This window comes from Myotis daubentonii, chromosome 14, assembly GCF_963259705.1.
Source record: "Myotis daubentonii chromosome 14, mMyoDau2.1, whole genome shotgun sequence".
In the NCBI taxonomy this organism is placed as follows: domain Eukaryota; kingdom Metazoa; phylum Chordata; class Mammalia; order Chiroptera; family Vespertilionidae; genus Myotis; species Myotis daubentonii.
Window position 1 is genome coordinate 33,727,708 of NC_081853.1, and position 20,473 is coordinate 33,748,180.

The 20,473-nt window shown below is 38.1% G+C and overlaps 1 protein-coding gene across 8 annotated transcripts in view; it reads right to left on the reverse strand.

Annotated features, from left to right (window-relative positions):
• The window catches only part of DNAJC13 (DnaJ heat shock protein family (Hsp40) member C13), a 121,034-nt gene that overhangs the window by 83,653 nt on the left and 16,908 nt on the right, over positions 1 to 20,473 (reverse strand). For 6 of the 8 annotated variants that reach the window (XR_009448546.1, XM_059663950.1, XM_059663948.1 and 3 more), the window contains exons 3-12: positions 12,092 to 12,167; positions 11,108 to 11,257; positions 10,679 to 10,720; positions 7,082 to 7,282; positions 4,061 to 4,267; positions 3,873 to 3,968; positions 3,412 to 3,503; positions 600 to 766; positions 412 to 491; positions 159 to 328 (exon numbers count right to left, since the gene is read on the reverse strand). Coding sequence is in view for 7 of the 8 variants with exons in the window: in XM_059663950.1 (XP_059519933.1) it covers positions 159 to 328; positions 412 to 491; positions 600 to 766; positions 3,412 to 3,503; positions 3,873 to 3,968; positions 4,061 to 4,267; positions 7,082 to 7,282; positions 10,679 to 10,720; positions 11,108 to 11,257; positions 12,092 to 12,167 (1,281 nt within the window). In the remaining variant the exon portion in view is untranslated. The remainder of the gene's footprint in view (positions 1 to 158; positions 329 to 411; positions 492 to 599; positions 767 to 3,411; positions 3,504 to 3,872; positions 3,969 to 4,060; positions 4,268 to 7,081; positions 7,283 to 10,678; positions 10,721 to 11,107; positions 11,258 to 12,091; positions 12,168 to 20,473) is intronic. The other 2 variants (XM_059663949.1, XM_059663947.1) reach the window with 2 other exon arrangements.

A 20,473-nucleotide genomic window follows, 5' to 3' on the forward strand; every position in this document is an offset into this window, starting at 1 on the left:
ATATTACTGGTTCAGTTTCATTCACCTTCCTTTTGAGTTCTCATGAATAAAAACTATCACATCTGGTTTAATCAGCTATAAAGAGGTGAACTGTTGATTATGTTATTTTGAATTGTTAAAATTCTCTAAAAGAAGTTTTGTTTCAGAAGACAACTTACTTTGGAAGCTGAGTAAAGGCTAGAAAACCAGCTTTGGAAGCCACGAGCCTCCTCACAGCCTGGAACTGACTCTCCAGTTCTGCATTGGAAGCAACAACATCTCCCTCTTGGGACAATAATGCTGTTATGGCATTATTGATCAGCTTTTCTTTGTTTTCTGAGAAGAGACCCTAGGTGAGGAAAGATTATTTCAAAAAAGTTTCCACACTAAAAGTTACAGACAATGAATAACTTAGGATACAATTTATCTTACATCCTGCGTTACTGCATGCAGAACGCCGCTATATGAAATATTAGCATTGAACCTGAATACAGCATCTGCAAAGTTGCCATCTGTCAGGAGATAAAAAGGTTCAAAAAGACTTAGTTTTGCATTCCTGATTCTTAAATGACTATTAAATACATGGATGGAAATGCAATTACTTTAAAATCAATACTTACTTGGAGGTGTAGCTAGGAATCTGAGATGAAGGCTCTCTACTTCCTCATCAACAGGCATGCTCAGTAACCCCCATCGCTGACCTTTATGGGTTGGTGTCATTTTGACACAAACATCTCTATTACCAGAGGCTCTTACTCCATCCAGCAAACTTGCTAATAAGGAGTCTCTAAGCAAGGTTAAAAATAAAAAGGTTTTACAATTGGTAATTAAGGGGAATTCTGATTCAGAAGGAACATAGACCCGTCAGCAGGTAAGTTGCTTGGGGGACACTGGATACAAGGAGAAATACAGGGGCTTTAGGAGAGAGTTTGGAGTTCCAATACTAGCCTCTTCACTTTGCTGTCATATACCTTGTACAAGTTACTTAAGCACTGTTGAAGCTTTACCATTTTTCTGGGTCTTATTATTTTTAACAATTTTACTGAGGTATAACTTCCAAATCACAAAATTCACCCAATTAAAATGCTCACTTTGATCATTTTTAGTAAACTTACACAGCTGTTCAATCATCACCACCATCCCGTTTTGGTACACCTCTGTCACTCCAAAAAGTTTCCTTGGGCCCATTTGCAAAAAACTCCCTAGCCCAGGGAACTAACTACTCTCTGCTTTCTATCTCTATGGCTTTGATTTTTCAAGAAACTTTGTTAAGGGATGAAAAGAGAAGCCGCAGGCTGGGAGAAGATGTTTACAAAAGACATATATGGTAAACGATGATTACCCAAAATATACAAGGAACTTAAAACTCAACAGTAAGAAAAACAACCCAATTAAAAAATGATCCAACATTTTAACAGACATCACTAAAAATATACAGATGACAAATAAGTACATGAAAAGAAGCTCTATATCATATCAGAAAAATGAAAATTCAACAGGTGAGATACTACTACACACCTATCAGAATGGCCAAAATCTTGAACAATGGCAACACCAAAGGCATGCCCCCTACTGGGGATCAAGCCTGTAACCTGGGCATGTGCCCTTACTGGGAACTGAACCAGCAACCTCTAGGTGCATGGGACAATGCCCAACCAACTGAGACACACTAGCCAGGGATTCATTTTTCTTGGGTAGATACTTAGGATTGAAATTGCTAGGTCACATAATAAATATATGTTTAATCTTTTATAAAACTGCCCAACTATTTTTCAAAGCAGGTTTAATTTTTACATTACACCAGCAATGTTTACAAATTCCAGTTTCTCCACTTTGCCAACAATTGGCACTGCTGGTCTTCTTGATGTTACTCATTTTAGTGGGTGTGTAGTGATTTTAATTTTTTTTCCTAATAACTCAATCTTTTCATGTGTTTATTTATCATTCATATATCTTCTCTGATGAGGTGTCTATCTGAATCTTTTGCCCATTTATTGTTTTTTTCTTTATGTAATATTGACTTAGAAGAGTTTTTTATATATTCTGGATGCAAGTCCCAGAGACGCAGAAACAGCAATCAGACTGTCAATCCCAGGAGGGAAAGTAGGGGAGGGTGGGGGTAAGGGGAAGAGATCAACCAAAGGACTTGTATGCATACATATAAGCCAAACCAATGGACACAGACAACTGGGAGATGAGAGCATGAGTGGGGGGCAGGGGGGAGGCTGGGAGTTAATGGGGGGATAAGGACACATTTGTACTACCTTAACCAATAAAGAAATTAAAGATAAAAAAGAAAATCCAAATATTTCCTTCTGGTCTGTGGCTTGACTCTTCCTTTTCTTATTGGGCAAAGTTTTAAATTCTGACAAAGTCTAATTAATCAACATTTTTCTTTTATGAATTGTGCTTTCAATATTATAGCTAAGAAATCTTTTCCTACTCCAAAGTCACAAAGAAATTGCTTTACTTGTTGCAGGTAAGCTTTACTGGGAATCCTGGCACCTTCTTCCTAGGGCTACTATCAAAATTAAACAATATAATGTACATAAAGCTACATGACAAACTAAGTGTTGAGATCCTTCCTCTGATTAGAACATCCGCACTTTTTTCTTTTTCGGCAATTCTCTTCCTTGAATTTAGGACAGGAAAAAATACAACCTTTTGCTTAAGATACCATTTTTGTAGACTTTAGATCAAAAGCTTTTTAAGGAAAGAAACTGGTCATACTACAGGAAGTGAAAATAATAAGGCTGTATTATAAACAGTGGCAAAATACACCAGAACTGTTTTAACTAACTTTCAACAGCAGCTTTAGTCTGAATCTGTTTACAACAGCATGAAAGAACTGCCTAGAAGGTAAACACTGCCAATCCCATGATAGTGGCTTAATATAGAAAGGGAGATCCAATCATTCACAGTAGCACAGCGTGATAAATGTGTTTGCTTTACCAATCGATGTGTGTGTCTCTCTCTCACAGGAGTTTATGAGCTATAGCATCTCACAAGTTTTAATGTCAACAGATAAGTCACAGCAATATGTCGGCCTATTCCAATGAAAAATTAGTAACTAGCCTAACAATACTCACTTATAAAAATCTCATTTCAAGTACAGTATTCATGTTAAAGTAACTTGCTGGTGTGATTCAAACCATTAGTGGCAGGTACAATTTCTTAAAATATACTTTAAAAGCTTAAATTTCAGAAATACACTTTATTTTCATCATTTCATTTAAAATCAAGTCACCATTTTTATTCACTTTAGAAATTTGCAAACTAAATGGTCATTTTAAATATACAACAAAATAATGTTATCATTTTCTAAATTGCATGGAAGTTCTGGATACAAATCTTTGTTTTTCCTCTTTGATGGAGCATTTTGCATTGCACATACTAGAATCTCAAAAGCTTGATGAATTTTTTTAAAAATACCTCTCTGTTGAAGAATATTTCCGTATTTGCCCTTTTATAAATTCAATGGTAAAGAGTTGTGGATTTTCTGAGTCACAAACCAATGCAAATACCTAATGAAAACAAACAAAAAAATTCAAAAGATGATGTTTAATTTTCTGATATTTTGTTATAAAACCACACATCATTTTTACAAAAATCACTATTTTAAAATGTGGCTTGTTTACAATATCAGAATTTAAGAGCTGCTTGCTTAAATATCAAATTTTCATACAATTATCAAATAAATAATTTAATTAAAATTCACTATATACTTTGAAAATAAATTTTGAAATATTTGTTGTTCTAAATAATGTAAAGAATTAAATACAGATTATTCCTGTTTCCCATTCTTTAAGCATGGAAAGAATATTAAAATAGAAACGTACTCTAATTTATCAATGGGAAGAAATGTCATTTAAGCTAATATTGATGAAACTTACTTCTCCTAAAGGCTTCAATGTTGCAATATTATAAGTTGCTGGGTCACGTTCCACTAAACATGTTTCTGTGAGCGCCAGCAGTCTTTTTACAGGTTCCTTCAAACAAAATTGAGAGACAGTGAAAAGTTATTGAAGAAAAGTATTAAAATCAGATAAACAAATTTTTGCTTTCAACACACAGGTCTTACCAAATGTCTAGGTGATATTTTTTGGACTACAAACTCTGCTAAAGATGTGATGGCTTCATCAGTGCTGTATTTTCCAAAGCGCAGATTCAAATATTGCTCAAATTCTAAAGGTTCTTTTCTGATCCGCAATGAAATACCTATGTAATTGCCAGCATGATCTATTGCACTCTTGATAATTTCTTCTCTTTGCTCTGATGCAAATAAATGCTGCACAAATTTTGAAATTTAAAAAGTCAGGGTTGCAATAACTAAAATATAATCATATTGAATCAACTCATAGGAAAGAGACTGAAGTAGCAATTCTAAAGGGAAAAAAGGTAGAACATCTTATCAGAAGTAAATAAGCAATGTGTTGTGGATGAAACATTATTACTAAATTAAAACCACAAAGTTTGGTATATAGTCTTACAAATAACTCAATGCATGGAAATTATAACTATTCGGAGTGTGATTTTCATCACTATGTGGACAACAGCACTCTGGGGCTTTCAAAAGGGTCTCCAGGGACCCCAGCTAAATCCAGTGGGGTTGGTGGGTACTATATGGGCAGGATTTCAGTTTCAACTAAGGTAGTTCTGATTTAATGTTTTCATATAGTGGGCTTTCTTGAAAGATTACCTTAAAGAACATTTAAATGTTTAAAAGTCATTGGCCTATATATATTACAAACCAACCTCTAGGAGTGTATTTACAAAGGTCAAGAATAAGGTATTGCTACTTGCATTTGGTGCCTTGGAGGCTAGAAAATGCTAAATGCCCTGAAAAGGGTGTAGAGTCCCACTCAAGAAAATGGGACTTGTTGCAGGTAAGTCTGAATGCCAATAGCTCTAATGCCAATAGCTCTATTGCAGAGAAACACAGGATCAGATTGTTTTTAAAAAAGATTTTATTCCCAACACCTTATCACAGTCACTATGGATATAGAAGGTACCAGATAAAGATTTGTTGAATGTATCCGTCATACTCTTTTAACTGTAGTGAACTGACTCATTTTAGCTAGCCTTTTAAAAGGCAGAGTATGCTCAAAAAGTGGGATAATTAGCCCAGCCAGTGTGGCTCAGTGGTTGAGTGTCAATCTATGAACCAGAAGGTCACGGTTCGATTCCTGATCAGGCACATGCCTCGGTTTCGGGCTTGATCTCCAGTAGGTGACATGCAGGAGGCAGCCGATCAATGATTCTCTCACATCACTGATGTTTCTATCTCTGTCCCTCTCCTTTCCTCTCTGAAATCAATAAAAATATATTAAATAAAAAAAGAAAGCGGATGATTAAAATTAAAACTGCTTGATGCCACTAGGCAATAAAAAATGTTGGCAACTGAGGAGTATTATATAATTCTCATCCTTAATGTTTATTGTATGCATTTGTAAAGCTTGGTTGAAAAGGTTATCCTGTTAAGGTCTGCAAGGCCATAGTCTATAATTAGGTATGTTTTCCACCAAGGGGTTAATCATTATAAACTTCCACTGCCCTAAGAAGAGACAAGCCTTTTGACAGCACTACCAAATCAGACTTTAGGCTGCTTTAAGGTGGGGGAGGGAATTGATTTCATCTTTTGGGTCTGGATTCAGAGGTAACAATATGTCTAATAGTACATTCCTGGACTAGGGACACTAGGATAGTAATCATCACCTGAATAAAGAGTGAAATATAGGATGGAAAAAGGCTATAGCTCTGAAGAGCTAACATATTTGGCAATCAAATTGTTTGCCTCTCTCCTTCATTCTTTTTACTACCCTTTTGCTACCCTAGCCTCTTATGTATTTAAAAATTCCAGGATTGCCCTGGGCTATGCTAACCAGGTAAGGACAATTTAGGTGCAGAGCACTAAATCTTGGGACGGGGGAGATGGAGAAAGGTATTGGAGGGATAAATGGTGATGGACAGAGACTTGCCTTGGGGTGGTAAACACAATACAGTGTATAGATGATGTATTGTAGATTGTGCACCTGAAATCTGTATAATTTTATTAACCAGTGTCACCCGATAAATTCAATAGAAAAAGAAAAAGAACATTAAATCTTGGAGTACTGTTCTCAGGCCATGTAGCTCCAGAAATTAAAATTCTCAAGAGAAAGGATTCTTGAGAGTGAGTTCAAATGAGCCTCTTCATGTGGACATTCTCTACTGCTCATCTTTGAGATGTGGGGTTTCAATGAGGAAGGCAGGATGTTTCTTATTTTAAAAAAAGATGGTCATCATCTACAGCTCAGCTTCTAATACTGATAAACAGGATCTCAGCATCTTAAATGGCTCCTGCTGTCTCTCACAATTCATATATAATTCATAATTATAAGATAAAAATATGCAAAAATTCCAAATCTGAAGTTTCAATGACTATCCAGATTTCAGATTACAAACAGCTGTGCAAAGGAAAAAAGACTATAAAGACAAGAGATTTTAAATTACTTTTCAAAGAATAGACACTTGCTGATAAGACGTTAATACTAATTAATAATAATAATTTTAACCTACCATTTATTGAATATGAAGCTATACACTGTGCTAATAAGTATCTTACATAAATTATCTCACTTCAACTTCAACATCAAAAAAAAACAACAGCCCTAGCTGGTATGGCTCAGTGGATAGAGCGTCAGCCCTCAGACTGAAGGTTCCCAGGTTCGATTCCAGTCAAGGGCACATACCGTGGTTGCAGGCTCCCTGGCCCTGGTCAGGGTGCATGCAGGAAGCAACTAATAGATATGTCTCTCTCACATTGATGTTTCTCTCTGGCTCTCCCTCTCCCTTTTACTCTCTCGAAAAATCAATGAAAAAATATCCTCGGGTGAGGATTAACAAAACAAACAAAACAAAAAACAATGTCATATATATTATTCTCATTTTGGAGAGCTGCAAATTAATTAAGATTCAAGCTCTTTGGTATCAAAGCCTGAACTCTTAATACCATATTTAATACCAAAGGACTCAAATGAAATTTCAAAATAAAGTGGAAAAACCCTGTTTTCCTTCAAATGTTCATATCCCTTTTTAAATGACTTTTTAAAAGACAACCTACCAATCTACTAAATCCTCCATAAATTATACAGAACCCTCCTTGACAGTCAGAGAGATCCACAAAGCCTTCAATATTTCTGTAGTCATAGGAACAGAGAACTCTGTTAGTTGCAGGATTGATCTGGTCAATGCCTCCAGGAGTTACTTCCAAAATGACAGGTTTTCTTGTATCACTCCAATGATGCTTATAACAGTTATATCTCTAGAGAAAAATAATATTAATTTTAGGTTCATGTATACACTAAACATAAAATAAGGTTACATTTAATGTACCAGTCACAGCTGAAACCATCAGAAATCTAAACAATACTATAAATATTTAGAGCTACTACCCAAATTGTTATCAACATTAATTTTAGCTACTTGGAAGTTTGTGTTTACTTCATTAAGAATGTTCAGTCTAGCCCTAGCCAGTATGGCTAAGTGGATAGAGCATCAGCCTACAGACTGAAGGGACCCAGGTTCAATTCTGGTCAAGGGCACATGCCCTGGATGCGGGCTCGATTCCTAGTAGGGATGTGCAGGAGATGTTCTCTCTCATCACTGATGTTTCTTTCTATCTCTCTTTACCTCTCCCTTCCTCTCTGAAATCCATAAAAATTTATTTTTTAAAAAAGGAATGTTCACTCTACTGTAAGAAAATATGTCCTTATTAAATTAACAAAGTTTTGGGTTATAATATTTTGTAAAACAATTTTACTAGTAAGTCACTCTTATGCAAATCTGTAAAAAGTAAACAAAGGAAGGAAAATTTTCAACTTTTGTTGTTGGATTCTTTTATTTAAGTTAGTATATGGAAAAGAGCTAAGTCACATTTCGGGAAAGGGACTGTATTCAATTTAAACAACCTGAGCTAGTTCAGTCTATTGATATAGATTTTCTTTCTACATCCACAAAAAAGCTGGAGCATCAGTCTGACCTTGAGCTTTTCTAATCACACCAATGGGAAGTTATCTTTAGAAGTTTGATCTCATTAGCAAGTATAATTCCATTTAGACTATAACATTCTTTCGTAAGTTGAAGTGCCTAGTATTAGAAATTATCAAAATGGTCAACATCCACTTACTACCCAGTTTAAATTATTAAAAAGAAAAAAAAATGTTTAGTTGAGGCTGCTAATCAAAATTTATGATACATAAAAAATTATTTAAAATACAGGCAAAATCAGGAAGAGAATATAAGGATAACAAATTGTTAGATGTGAAATGAGTATCTCCTTGCCCACCCAAAAAATTCAGTTTCCTATCCATCAATATGGTCAATTACATGACTCAAGGCAAACATAAATTGGTTGCTCAAAAGTACAACTATTTCTAATACTGAAATAGGAGAGAAATTATCTTGTCAGTGTTCAAAAAAGAAAGTAAGGCATTACATAATAAACACCTCCACTAACATCCCATCACTAAACCCCATAATGAGGTTCATAGGATCATGGCACATCAAGTCACCTCAGCATTACTGGTTAATGTCATTATACACATTATCCTATATATAAAAGCCCAGCGACCAAATGGCAGAATGACCAGAACGACCGGTTGACTAGTTGTTATGCTGCACACTGACCACCAGGGGGCAGACGCTCAACGCAGGAGCTGCCCTCTGGTGATCAGTGTACTACCACAGGGGAGCACCCCTCGGCTGACCGGGATGAGCGATTGTTCCCACTTAGAACCCCGGCCAACGGGCAGGAACCTAAGCTGTGATCATCATCTCCTGGCCCCAGGCGGCTCCTCCTCCTCCTCCTCGCTCCCTGCCACCTCCCTCCAGATGACTGCAGGCAACGCCGCCAGGCTCTCACTGACCCCGGAGGCTGGGAAGCGGGTTCGTGGCAGCCACAGGACTGAGGCCTACTCTGCCGCCTCTCAGAGCTATTATCCCTGGGCCCAGCCCCGACTGGGTCCCCTGGAAAGGCGAGTGCTTGGGCTCCACGGAAGGTGCCAGACCAGGGAGCAGCTGCTCAGAGGGCATGTCCACAGCCACTCGGCTGACTGGGATGAGCGGTGCTCCCACAGCGGGCTGACCCCCACAGGCCACCAGTGCATGAATCCCGTGCACCGGGCCTCTAGTAGTTCCATATAAGGAATTCTGCATGAAGACAAAAGGGCCTGCATTAACCCAAGAATATATTTAGAGCCTTGATTCTGAACATAAGGAGAGTGCCCGCAATACCTCTCCAGGAGTGGGATGGAAGGGAAGGCACAAAAAAGGTGGTGCTTTTCCCATCTATGCTTATTTACATGCCCAAACCCACTCTGCAGGATATTCTCCATTCCTCCCAGCAGATAATCAACTGTCATAATGAGATACTGGAAACACCATTATCTTCCAGGACTGTGAAGGTCAAAAGAGAGATTTGAAAAACCCTGATTTAGAGTATATCTAGGGGCAATTTTGAAGGTTTGAGGGCCAAATTCATCTTATGCAAGAGTGTAGTTTGGCCAGCACAGCATTTGCGAGGAAGAGAAAGTACCACTTATTCCAGATGTAAAATCAAGTGGACTGTCCTTCAGGCAATCTTCTAGAGATATTGTTTCCACCCTAACGTCTTAAAGTGTCAAGTTGCTAAAGCTAATTGATATAAAGGGAAGCTTAAATCAAATCTGTAAATATGCTAAACAGATGAGATTTACAGAGAGATCACCTAACATAAAATAATTAAAGACTATCAAATTATAATTTATAGAAATCTGCATCTCATCAGGAACAAGAAACAAGCAGCTTGCCATTGCCATTAAACTATTATAATGGTTCTAAGGCAACCAGCCAATTGCTTGAGCTGTGATCAGTAAGGCTTCTGGGATGTTAAAACAGTAGGTGATGAGGGCTTTAAAAAGACAGGGGAATGGCACTGCCAGCATATCAGAATTCAGTTCCTGTCTTTTGCCAGAAGCTGGAGTTCTGAACAGTGCTATTTATTCTGCTCCCTCCTAACCTCAGTTATCAAAGTATATCTTCTCATGGAAAAAAAATTCAATATTTCAAGGGAGTAAAAAGAGCATAAACATCCATTTCCCTACCCCAGAAGTCTTGGATTTAGTTTAAATGCTGTCCTAACGTGACTATAGAAGGCCTGGGAAAAAGTAAGAAGATTCTAACTAATAAGCATGACTTCCCCAAGTGTTGGTGCACTATGGAAAACTACATTAGCAGCCAGATCCAGAGTAAGAACATATAGCAAGACAGTTTTCATATACCCAAACCTTACAATTTTCATACTCTGAAACTGGAAACTCTTACACCAAAAGAACTACTTCATGTTCCAACAGGTATTGTCAGCAGTGTGATGCTCACTGCTGCTCTTTAGAATACTAAATCAAGACTAGTTGAATGGTGACAGTGTTGTTTGCTCCATAATTCTCCACCTAAAGATTTTTCCCAACTACCAGCTTAAACAGTCTAATTCCTGATATTTGACTTTCCTGTTAAACTACATTCATTTTTCTAACAAGTACTACCAGGAGACATTAAATCTGTGTTTCCTTTTTTCCCTTTAGCTTTGCCAGAAAAAGAACATACAGATCATGGGATGATTTTTATAATAAAGGGCAACATATGAACAAATAAAAATATATATTAATAAATGTTAAATACTTACCCTTCCTATAATTTTTCCTTCTGAAAAATCAGTCCTAAATCTCTGAAAGAGAAAATATAACCACAGTTGATAACAACAGACTGGTTGGGAAGAATCCAGAACAAGTAAAATCCCAACTTGGTAATCTTGATATTTAAAAAAGGATATTTAATAGAAAGTGTGTGGAACTTTAATGAAAAACAAGAAACAATAAACATATAACTGCTTTGTTCTGTATATACTTAAAAGGCTAAACATCATCAATTATACAGGATTTTCCCCTCTTTGAGATAGAAGAAAGTGAAAGGTTCAGTGTTATGTTAAAGGTCAGTTAAGAGAACATTAAGCATAGTAAGACCAGAAGCTCAGAACATTTAATATCTTACTTTAACATAACTTTCATTTTATAAAGAGGAGAAATCTAGTTTATTAACATGGAACTGTTCTTACCAATGCTTCCGTAAGAAGTTCTGTTCTGTGCTCTGTAGAAAATTTTAAAGTTTCTGACTTTTTTCCACTGCCTTTACGAAATGTGAGGTTGAACTCTGTTCCCTGTCCTCTTCCAACAGGGCTGATGCTGCAAATGTCTCCATAAGGCCACTAACAAAAGAAAGGAATTACTTGAACTGGTGCTATAATGTAGTGAAATAATTCAATAATTATTTTTCCTACTTTAATTTGACAATCATCAAATAAGAAAAATTTTACAAAATAATACTGAGGTCTAGAAGAATTTATATCTTAGAGTAATTCTGTAACAAAAATCGTTAAAAGTTTTCAATCATCAGAGACAATAATAAAAAAATCCTATCTGTATCCAAATTTTATTGATTAATGGCATTAATTCAAAGCAACTAAAATAAATACATAAAAGTAAAATAAATTGAATAAAATTTTATTACCTGCAAATCTGTTAAAAACAACAAAAAGAGGAATCTGTAAAACATGCCTAATTTAGAATTAAAATTAGCTAGAATATATATAAATGTTTATTTATCCATGTTCAGATTAGTCTTCACTTTATAATCAGCAATCCTGGTTCCATGACAAGTATTTTCCAACCACTACTACCCTTGTGACTGCACTTGTGACTTATGTATGCCTGTATTATACTAGCAATACAGCCTTAAAAAATATAAAGAACTAATGTATCAATTTTACATAAGCAAGATGGCTACAATCTATAGATAGTAACATATCAAAAAGTTATACCATTTAGAGCCTGGAAATAAGCACATTCTCTTCCTGCCTCCCTTTTATTAATTTATTTTTGGTCCTGAGCATTGAGCATTACATAAGCATATCAATCTCTTTCATATTTGGCATTTCTATCCTAAAGTTTTAACCTGTTTCAGGCCAAGGAGTTATGGATCATACCCTGACTTTTAAAATTCAAATGTTGTTCAAACACCTAACAGCTTCTAACATGATTACCTGATTTGTTACTTCTAAAGTATTGGGATTATATGTAGTAATCGCATGGGTTCCAACAGAAAAGACACGCTTATACCTACAAAGGAAAACAAGTACTTAAATTTAGTGTTAAAATAAACATTCTATAAGAAAATATATATGACATCAACACAAAAGGAACATTTCAATAAATAAACAGAAATGTGTCCGTTGCTTGTGACTAAATATAATATAGTTTTATATTCTCACATGTTTAAACATTCTAAAATGTTATTGGTATTAAAACTCAACCACCACTCATTTTACTGTGAACTTGTGAGATGCTTAAGTAGAAAATTATGGTTTATACAACTAATCTTATATTATTTGTACACATAAAGTTAGCAAAGCACCACCTGATGAGGCCAAAAGATTTAAATGGAAAAACTATATTAAAAACAAAACACTGCACACTACTAATTCTTACAAAATAGCCTTTTAACAAAACCATGATATAAAGGAAGGAAAAGCTATGACCTGCAACTGGTCAGTCACAGTCATATTCTGGAATCTTAATCATTTCTATTTAAGCAACTACCTATTACTTTTAAGTGTTGCGATTTTATAGAAGTTGGAAGCATACACCACAGACAAGCAATTTTCACTTCTCAATTCACTTCCTTCACTTAAAGTAACAAACATCTAAAGTAGAAAAACCATTTGGATATCAGTAATCCTTTAGGAGAGGAATGCATAATGATAAAAGTAAAACTAAGCTGGAAACCCTTATTTAAAACTGAAGAATTCGTTCCCTGGAAATAAAATAATAAAATAGGCAAAACATTAGTCTAAGAAAAAAACAAAATGAAGAATAAAAGAATTTATAATCATAGACACACACACACAATGATGTATATAAATCTATGCTGATAAATTTAAAAACTAAGAATAAATCAATCTAACATAGAAGAATTTAAGAAAACTTCAAAGAGTTATATCCTAAAAGCACCAAGACTCGAACCAGGAGATAAAATCCTAAAGGAACAGGTTAAGTCCCATGCTTCTTAAATTGTTCCAGAAAACAGACTAAGGGCAGTTTCTCAATTCTTTCAGTAACACTAAAATGTGATAAGACAATACAAAGAAAGAAAAAAACTACAACAATCTATTTTTTAAATTCATATTAGCAATAAAAATCAAGTAGCATATTAAAATAATAATATACCATGACCAAGGAAGGTTCATTTTAGAAAAAGAGAGTTCAATATTAGAAAAATATATTAATAAAGTTGATCACATTTATTGGAATATCTATATTAAGAGATTTTTTAATGATCAAAACTGGATGTTAAATATAATCAAATGCCTTTTTTATCTATAGAGATGTTTTTCTGCATTAACCTACTAATACAGTAAAAATACATACATTACCTTAAGTCAACAGCTATTATCGGACTCAAAGGTAACACACTAGGAATATACCCATTAAAATCAAGAGAAATTTGCCCTAGCCAGTTTTCTCAGTGGTTAGAATGTCGGCCCTGGTTCTGAAGGGTTCCAGGTTCCATTCTGGTCAAGGGCACGTACGTCAGCTCAATCCCAGGCCAATCAAGGTGTTTGCGGGAGGACATCAATTGGTGTCTCCATAGATGTTTCTCTCTCTCTGTCTCTCCCCCTCCCTACCACTCTCTCTAAAAATCAGTGGAAAAATATCCTCGGGTGAGGGTTAACAACTACAACAGAACAGTCCTGGTCGGTTTGGCTCAGTAGATGGAGCGTCAGCCTGTGGACTAAAGGGTCCCGGGTTCAATTCCCGGTCTAGGCACATGCCCACATTGCCTCAGTGCCTGGCTGAGGGCATGCAGGAGGCAACCGATCAATGATTCTCTCTCATATTGATGTTTCTTTCTCTCTCTCTCTCTCTCTCTCTCTCTCTCTCTCTCTCCCCCTCCCACCCTCCCTCCCTCCCTCTCTGAGATCAATAAAAATATATTTTTAAGAAAAAGGTAAACTTCCCACATTTTAATTTTTCTATTCAGTATATTATATAATACTAGAGGCCCGGTGCACAAAAATTTGTGCACTTGGGGTTGGGAGAGGAGGTCCCTCAGCCTGGCCTGTGCCCTCTCACAGTCTGGGACCCATCAGGAGATAAGGACCTGCTGGTTTAGGCCTGCTCCCGGGTGGCAGAGGGCAGGCCTAATCCTAGGTGTAACCCCTGGTCGGGCTCAGAGCAGGGCCCATTGGGGAGTTGGGGCCCCGCCTCCTGTCATGCACAGAGCAGGGCGGATTGGGAGGTTGCCATGCCACCCTCAGTCATGCTCAGGGTAGGGCCGATTGGGGGGTTGGGGCACCACCCCCTGTCACACTCAAGGCAGGGTCCATAGGGAGGTTGCAGCGCCACTCCTGTCATGCACAGAGCAGGGCCGATCAGAGGGTTGGGGCTCCGCACCCTGTCACACTGATCCCGGTGCTGGGAAGCCTCGCTGCTCCGCTGATCCCAGGGCCAGGACGCCTCTCGGCTCCCCTGATCCCTGGCCCGGAGGCCTCTCGGCTCCGCTGATCACCGGGGCGGGAGGCCTCTCTGCTCCGCTGATCGCGGGGCCTCCAACTCCGCTGATCACGGGGCCAGGAGGCCTCTGGACTCCACTGATCACCGGGGCTGGGAGGCCTCTCGGCTGATCACCGGGGCTGGGAGGCCTCTCAGCTGATCACCGGGCCAGGAGGCCTCTGGACTCCGCTGATCACCGGGGCTGGGAGGCCTATGGACTCCGCTGATCACCGGGCCGGGAGGCCTCTGGACTCTGCTGATCACCGGGGCTGGGAGGCCTCTCGGCTGATCACCGGGGCTGGGAGGCCTCTCGGCTGATCACCGGGCCGGGAGGCCTCTGGACTCCGCTGATCACCGGGGCTGGGAGGCCTATGGACTCCGCTGATCACCGGGCCGGGAGGCTTCTGGACTCCGCTGATCACCGGGGCTGGGAGGCTTCTCGGATGATCACCGGGCCGGGAGGCCTCTGGACTCCGCTGATCACCGGGGCTGGGAGGCCTCTCGGATGATCACCGGGCCAGGAGGCCTCTGGACTCCGCTGATCACAGGGGCCGGGAGGCCTCTCGGCTCCGCTGATCACCGGGGCCGGGAGGCCTCTCGGCTCCGCTGATCACCTGGGCCGGGAGGCCTCTCGGATCCGCTGATCACCGGGGCCGGGAGGCCTCTCGGATCCGCTGATCACCGGGGCCGGGAGGCCTCTCGGATCCGCTGATCACCGGGGCCGGGAGGCCTCTCGGCTCCGCTGATCACCGGGGCCGGGAGGCCTCTCGGCTCCGCTGATCACCGGGGCCGGGAGGCCTCTCGGCTCCGCTGATCACTGGGGCCGGGAGGCCTCTCGGCTCCGCTGATCCCAGGCCCTGAGGCCTCTCTGCCCTGCTGCTTCAGGGCTGTTTGGCTTCGCTCTGCTTGGAGCCTGAGTATGCAAATTAACCGCCATCTTTTAGCTTCTATAATTGAAACATTGTATCTTTTGGAGTTGTTGCTTCAGGAGCTCAGAGCCCCGCAGCTGCGGGGATCCTTGACTTTCTCCATCGCTGGGGCAACCAAGCCTCCTATTCTCAGCTGCCTGGCTGCCAGCCGCCATCTTGGCTGACAGTTAATTTGCATATCTCGCTGATTAGCCAATGAAAAAGGTATCGGTTGTACGCCAATTACCATTTTTCTCTTTTGTTAGTATAGGATAATCAGGGTATCATATAATAGAAATGATAAAGTTATTTCCTTTTGGAAGAAAAATGATGGATTCTATTAATCTTTACCACACCACACATTCTTACAAAAAGTAGTGCTATATTATAAATATTTTTCCCCCTAACTTCACGTGTCTAAAGTTGAGTGGGAAACTAAAAAATGAAAGAACTTCCTTCTAACATAAAAACATTCATTCACTGCTTTCCGAGGGGGAGTTAAGGGTTGAGGGGTTGGTGAAGTAGATGAGGATTTACCTAAACAGCTAAAGCCTCAAAACTTCAGAGGCTTAACCACTGAATGGAAACAAAGAAAATAAAGAAATAAGATCATGTTAAATAGTATTTACCTAAGAATATTGCACAATAAAATGTTAGGTAGAAAAGTAAAATCACAAATTCGAACTTTCAAAATCATCCTGAGCGTCAAATATGCCAATTTTTATCATCTTAAAATGAAAGTACAGAATGTTTATTTTACTCTGGGAGCAAAAGTATAAAAATTAAATGCCTGAAATGTCCCAAGTGTCAACTGATGCTGTCACATTCAGTCTCAGAGGAGCTCAGATAAGAAAAGATCCTTTGCAATTGTAGATTAATTTCCACTCAAATAAGCCCCTTCTAACGTGTCTTATGTAACTTTGTCATCTAGGTTATTAATGCTATGCAAAAGAACTTCTGGAGATGATAGAAATGTTCTACATCTATAGTCAAGTAAGGTAGCTATGAACCACATACAGCTATTGAGACTTGAAATGTGGCTAATGCAACTGATTTTTAAATTTAAGTATCTTAAATTTAAACAGCCACAAGTGGTTAGTGGCTACCATATTGTGAGAGCACATTCTAGATCAGGGGTGGGCAAACTTTTTGACTCGAGGGCCACAATGGGTTCTTAAACTGGACCGGAGGACCGGAACAAAAGCACGGATGGAGTGTTTGTGTGAACTAATATAAATTCAAAGTAAACATCATTACATAAAAGGGTATGGTCTTTTTTTTTTTAACTTTTATTCATTTCAAGCGGGCTGGATCCGGCCCGCGGGCCATAGTTTGCCCACGGCTGAATCCAGATCTTCAACAAAATGATTCTGGAGTTAGGTGCCCAATCCCTAGTAAGGGGCATGCAGGAGGCAGTAGAAGACTCCATACACATACACAATATAAAAACAATATAAGCATACATACATATACATATATAAGGAAACATGAAAGCAAACACTTTTCACCCAACTAGGAAATTAATATTCATTATTGACTTTACTTACTACACTGGTTTCCTTTTTATCCAGGAACTAAAGTTACACACATCAATAGATTTATTCTCATGTAATAGCTTATTAAATAATGTGATTTATATTACCATTTAATATAATGTTACTCAGAATCATGAAACCAATTGTGCTCAAATAAATTAAAAACTCTTTGAAGCAACTGCTTTACCTATGGGGCTTTCTGTTCCCATAATAATTGGTGACAAAGATAAGAACAATTAAAAAAAAGTAGTTGTGCTAATAGTAACAGAGTTGATGAAGAAAAGACCACTGAAGGAAAGTCTGGGGAAATAATCAATTTTGGATTTGACAACTGATGTTCAGATTTCTTTTTTAAACTAATTTATTGAGTTGACATTGATCAACATGAATGGTCAGATTTTTTCAGGTCAGATTTTTTAATAGAATAAACATTAACTTACACTAAAACAAACACACTTCTGTTACTTTAACTCCTGCAAATAAAATGTTACGTCATTTTTCAACTCTCTAGTGCTTATGAATATTGCTTTCCACTTTGTAACAACTTTTTATAACATGGCTTTTTTTCATATGGCAACTTTAAAAAATAAAACAAATGTGTTGGTTTGGTTACTGTAGCATTACCATGGATTGACCCAGTATTAAATGAGCATGTAACACTGTTTTTGGTTCAATGATATAGCAGTAAACAAGAGATCAGTCCCATTTTAGTCTTACATTGTATTTATTATTTAGTTAACTAATTCAGACATCTGAAATAAAGTTCAAAGCCGTAAGAGCTAAGACACTTGTCCGTCATTGTTTGAAAGTTAACTTTAGACTTGAATACTCTTAACTTAGGCATGTACAACAGCATCAACAGAGATACTACAAAAATACTGGCAGCCATCACAATATCATACTCTTCTGCAAAGAAATTCATATTATTCAATTCTCTCAAACTAGAGAAAATTCAACATTACTTCCTATTTGTAAAGTACAGAAAAAAAGCTTATGTTTCCTATAAAATAATGGTTGTCAAATTTCTTAAAATCATAAAACCTTTATATATTACTTCTAAAAGTAGGATCCACAATTCTTTCAGTGGCTAGTGAATGCAATGGGCCTCAAATAAACCAAAACAGATCTTATCTAATCAGAGTTGAAAGAACTTTCATGTTACTAGTCTAGTTCCCATAACATGAAGCTTGAACCTTTCTAGTACTCTGGGCAAAGTTGGCTAGTTTTAATGGTTCACTACCAACTCACCTTTCCAAAAAGTAATTCCATTCATTTCCCAGTACTGCAGATATTGACCACTGTTCTTTAGAATTAAGACAATATACACTTTCCCACAAATTTCACCCTCTTGTCCAAGTTCTGTCTTTCAGTTTCACACAGAACATACCTAATTTTTTTTATTTCTTTATTGATTAAGCTATTACATATGTGTCCGTATCCCCACATTACCCCCTCCCCACTCATGCCCTCACCCCCCTGTTGTCTGTGTCCATTGGTTAGGCCAATATGAACATACCTAATTTTTCTGTCAATCAGACTTTCCATTTGAATTATCTTTGCTAGGTGGAACACCCTAGTTCCTTCAATGATTTTAAAATAAGTTTTGGCCACCAAATCTCTAGAAGCCTTTAGGTTTCTCACAGAATCTAGACTTTTTAATTATTAAAAGTTTGGCCAAAACCGGTTTGGCTCAGTGGATAGAGTGTCGGCCTGCGGACTGAAAGGTCCCAGGTTCGATTCCGGTCAAGGGCATGTACCTGGGTTGCGGGCACATCCCCAGTGGGAGATGTGCAGGAGGCAGCTGATCGATGTTTCTCTCTCATCAATGTTTCTAACTCTCTATCTCTCTCCCTTCCTCTCTGTGAAAAATCAATAAAATATATTTAAAAAAAAAAGTTTGAGAATCCAGTTATTTGAATTAGAATTTTAGTCAATCACATGAAACTAAGGATAACTGAAATACAAGGTTTCTCAAAGAGGGCATCTGTAGGGAGTGGCCCTAGAGTTAAGCCTCAGATTGACCTGTGGCAGAGTCACAAACAAGTCCCAGCTTAGAGGGCAGAGCTCTCTTAGCATAATTAAGCTTGATCTTATGGCCACGCCCTAGCTCCTTTCTGGGTAGCTAATGGGCTGTGGGAGATGAAGCAAGTGCTGCCAAAACAAGTGAAACTCACAAGAACATTGTAACCTATGTTGACCACTACCTTGTTTTTCTTTGACTATAAAATAAAGCCTGGGCTTGCTGGCTGGATCCTTCTCTGTAGCCTCATCCAGGCACAGGAGATCCACCGGGCCCCAGCTATATTCTTGGTCTTTTCTTTAATCCTTTGCTGCCCCACCTCAGGCTCACCAAACCCTTGGCTGTGCTGGCATGGCACAGCCATCAGTGGTAAGCATTGCTAAAGGAGGTGTTACAGCTTAATAGTTAAGCCCACCAGCTCTAGAATCACACTGCCTGGGTTCGAATGCTGTCTGGACAACTCACTTTCTATATATCCTCTGATAATTTGTTTAACCTCTCTAAGCTTCACTTTCCCCCATGAAGATGTTGTTTATATATATATATATACCTAACTCACAAGGAGAAGATTATAATAATTCATATAAAGTGCTTGTCGCTTATTGTTTACAATTGATAAATATTACCCATTCCAATTGCTACTATTCTGCTGATTGAATAATAGGAAAAGTGTCTCAAAACTCCACTAGTCACTGAACTAATTGTAGTTAGTATCATTATGTTTCCAGTAGTTATGACTCATACATTCGTATTTAAAACAACAGACAAATTGATAATTCCTCTGGCTCTATTATCAGGAGACTCTGATTTTAGTCAAACTCCACTTGGAAAATCAGTTTCACTCCCTCAACTCTTCTTAAAATTTACTCTATCTAGCCATTATACAGACTATCTATGAAGCCGACTGACTACCTATGAAGGTAGTGGGCTCTGCCACTGAATTTCATGGACTGATCACCACATAATTTAATGTACTGAAGTTAAAATCCTGTTCAGATACTAAAATGCTACTCTTAAATTCAGAGCCCCAATTGCTACAATTAATCTATGCAAATATAAAAGTGATCCATAGGTAAATTTCACTTGTAATTTCCATCCAGAAAAAAACTTAAAACCTGTATTTTGAACATTACTCTGAAGTTTTCCACAGTGAATCTGCACTGTTCCTTCCTATCAGAAATAGCTTGCTTAGGCCAAAAAGGAAACTTCACTCTTTTATGCAAATAAAAGTGCTTTTTAGCTCTGAAAACAACAAAACACTATTGAAAGAAATTTTAAAGATCTAAACAAATGAAAGGCATCCCTTGTTCATGGACCAGAAGACTTAATACTGTTAAGGTGGCAATAATCCCCTAATTGATCTACAGATTTAATGCAATCCCTATCAAAATCCCAGATGCCTTTTTTGTA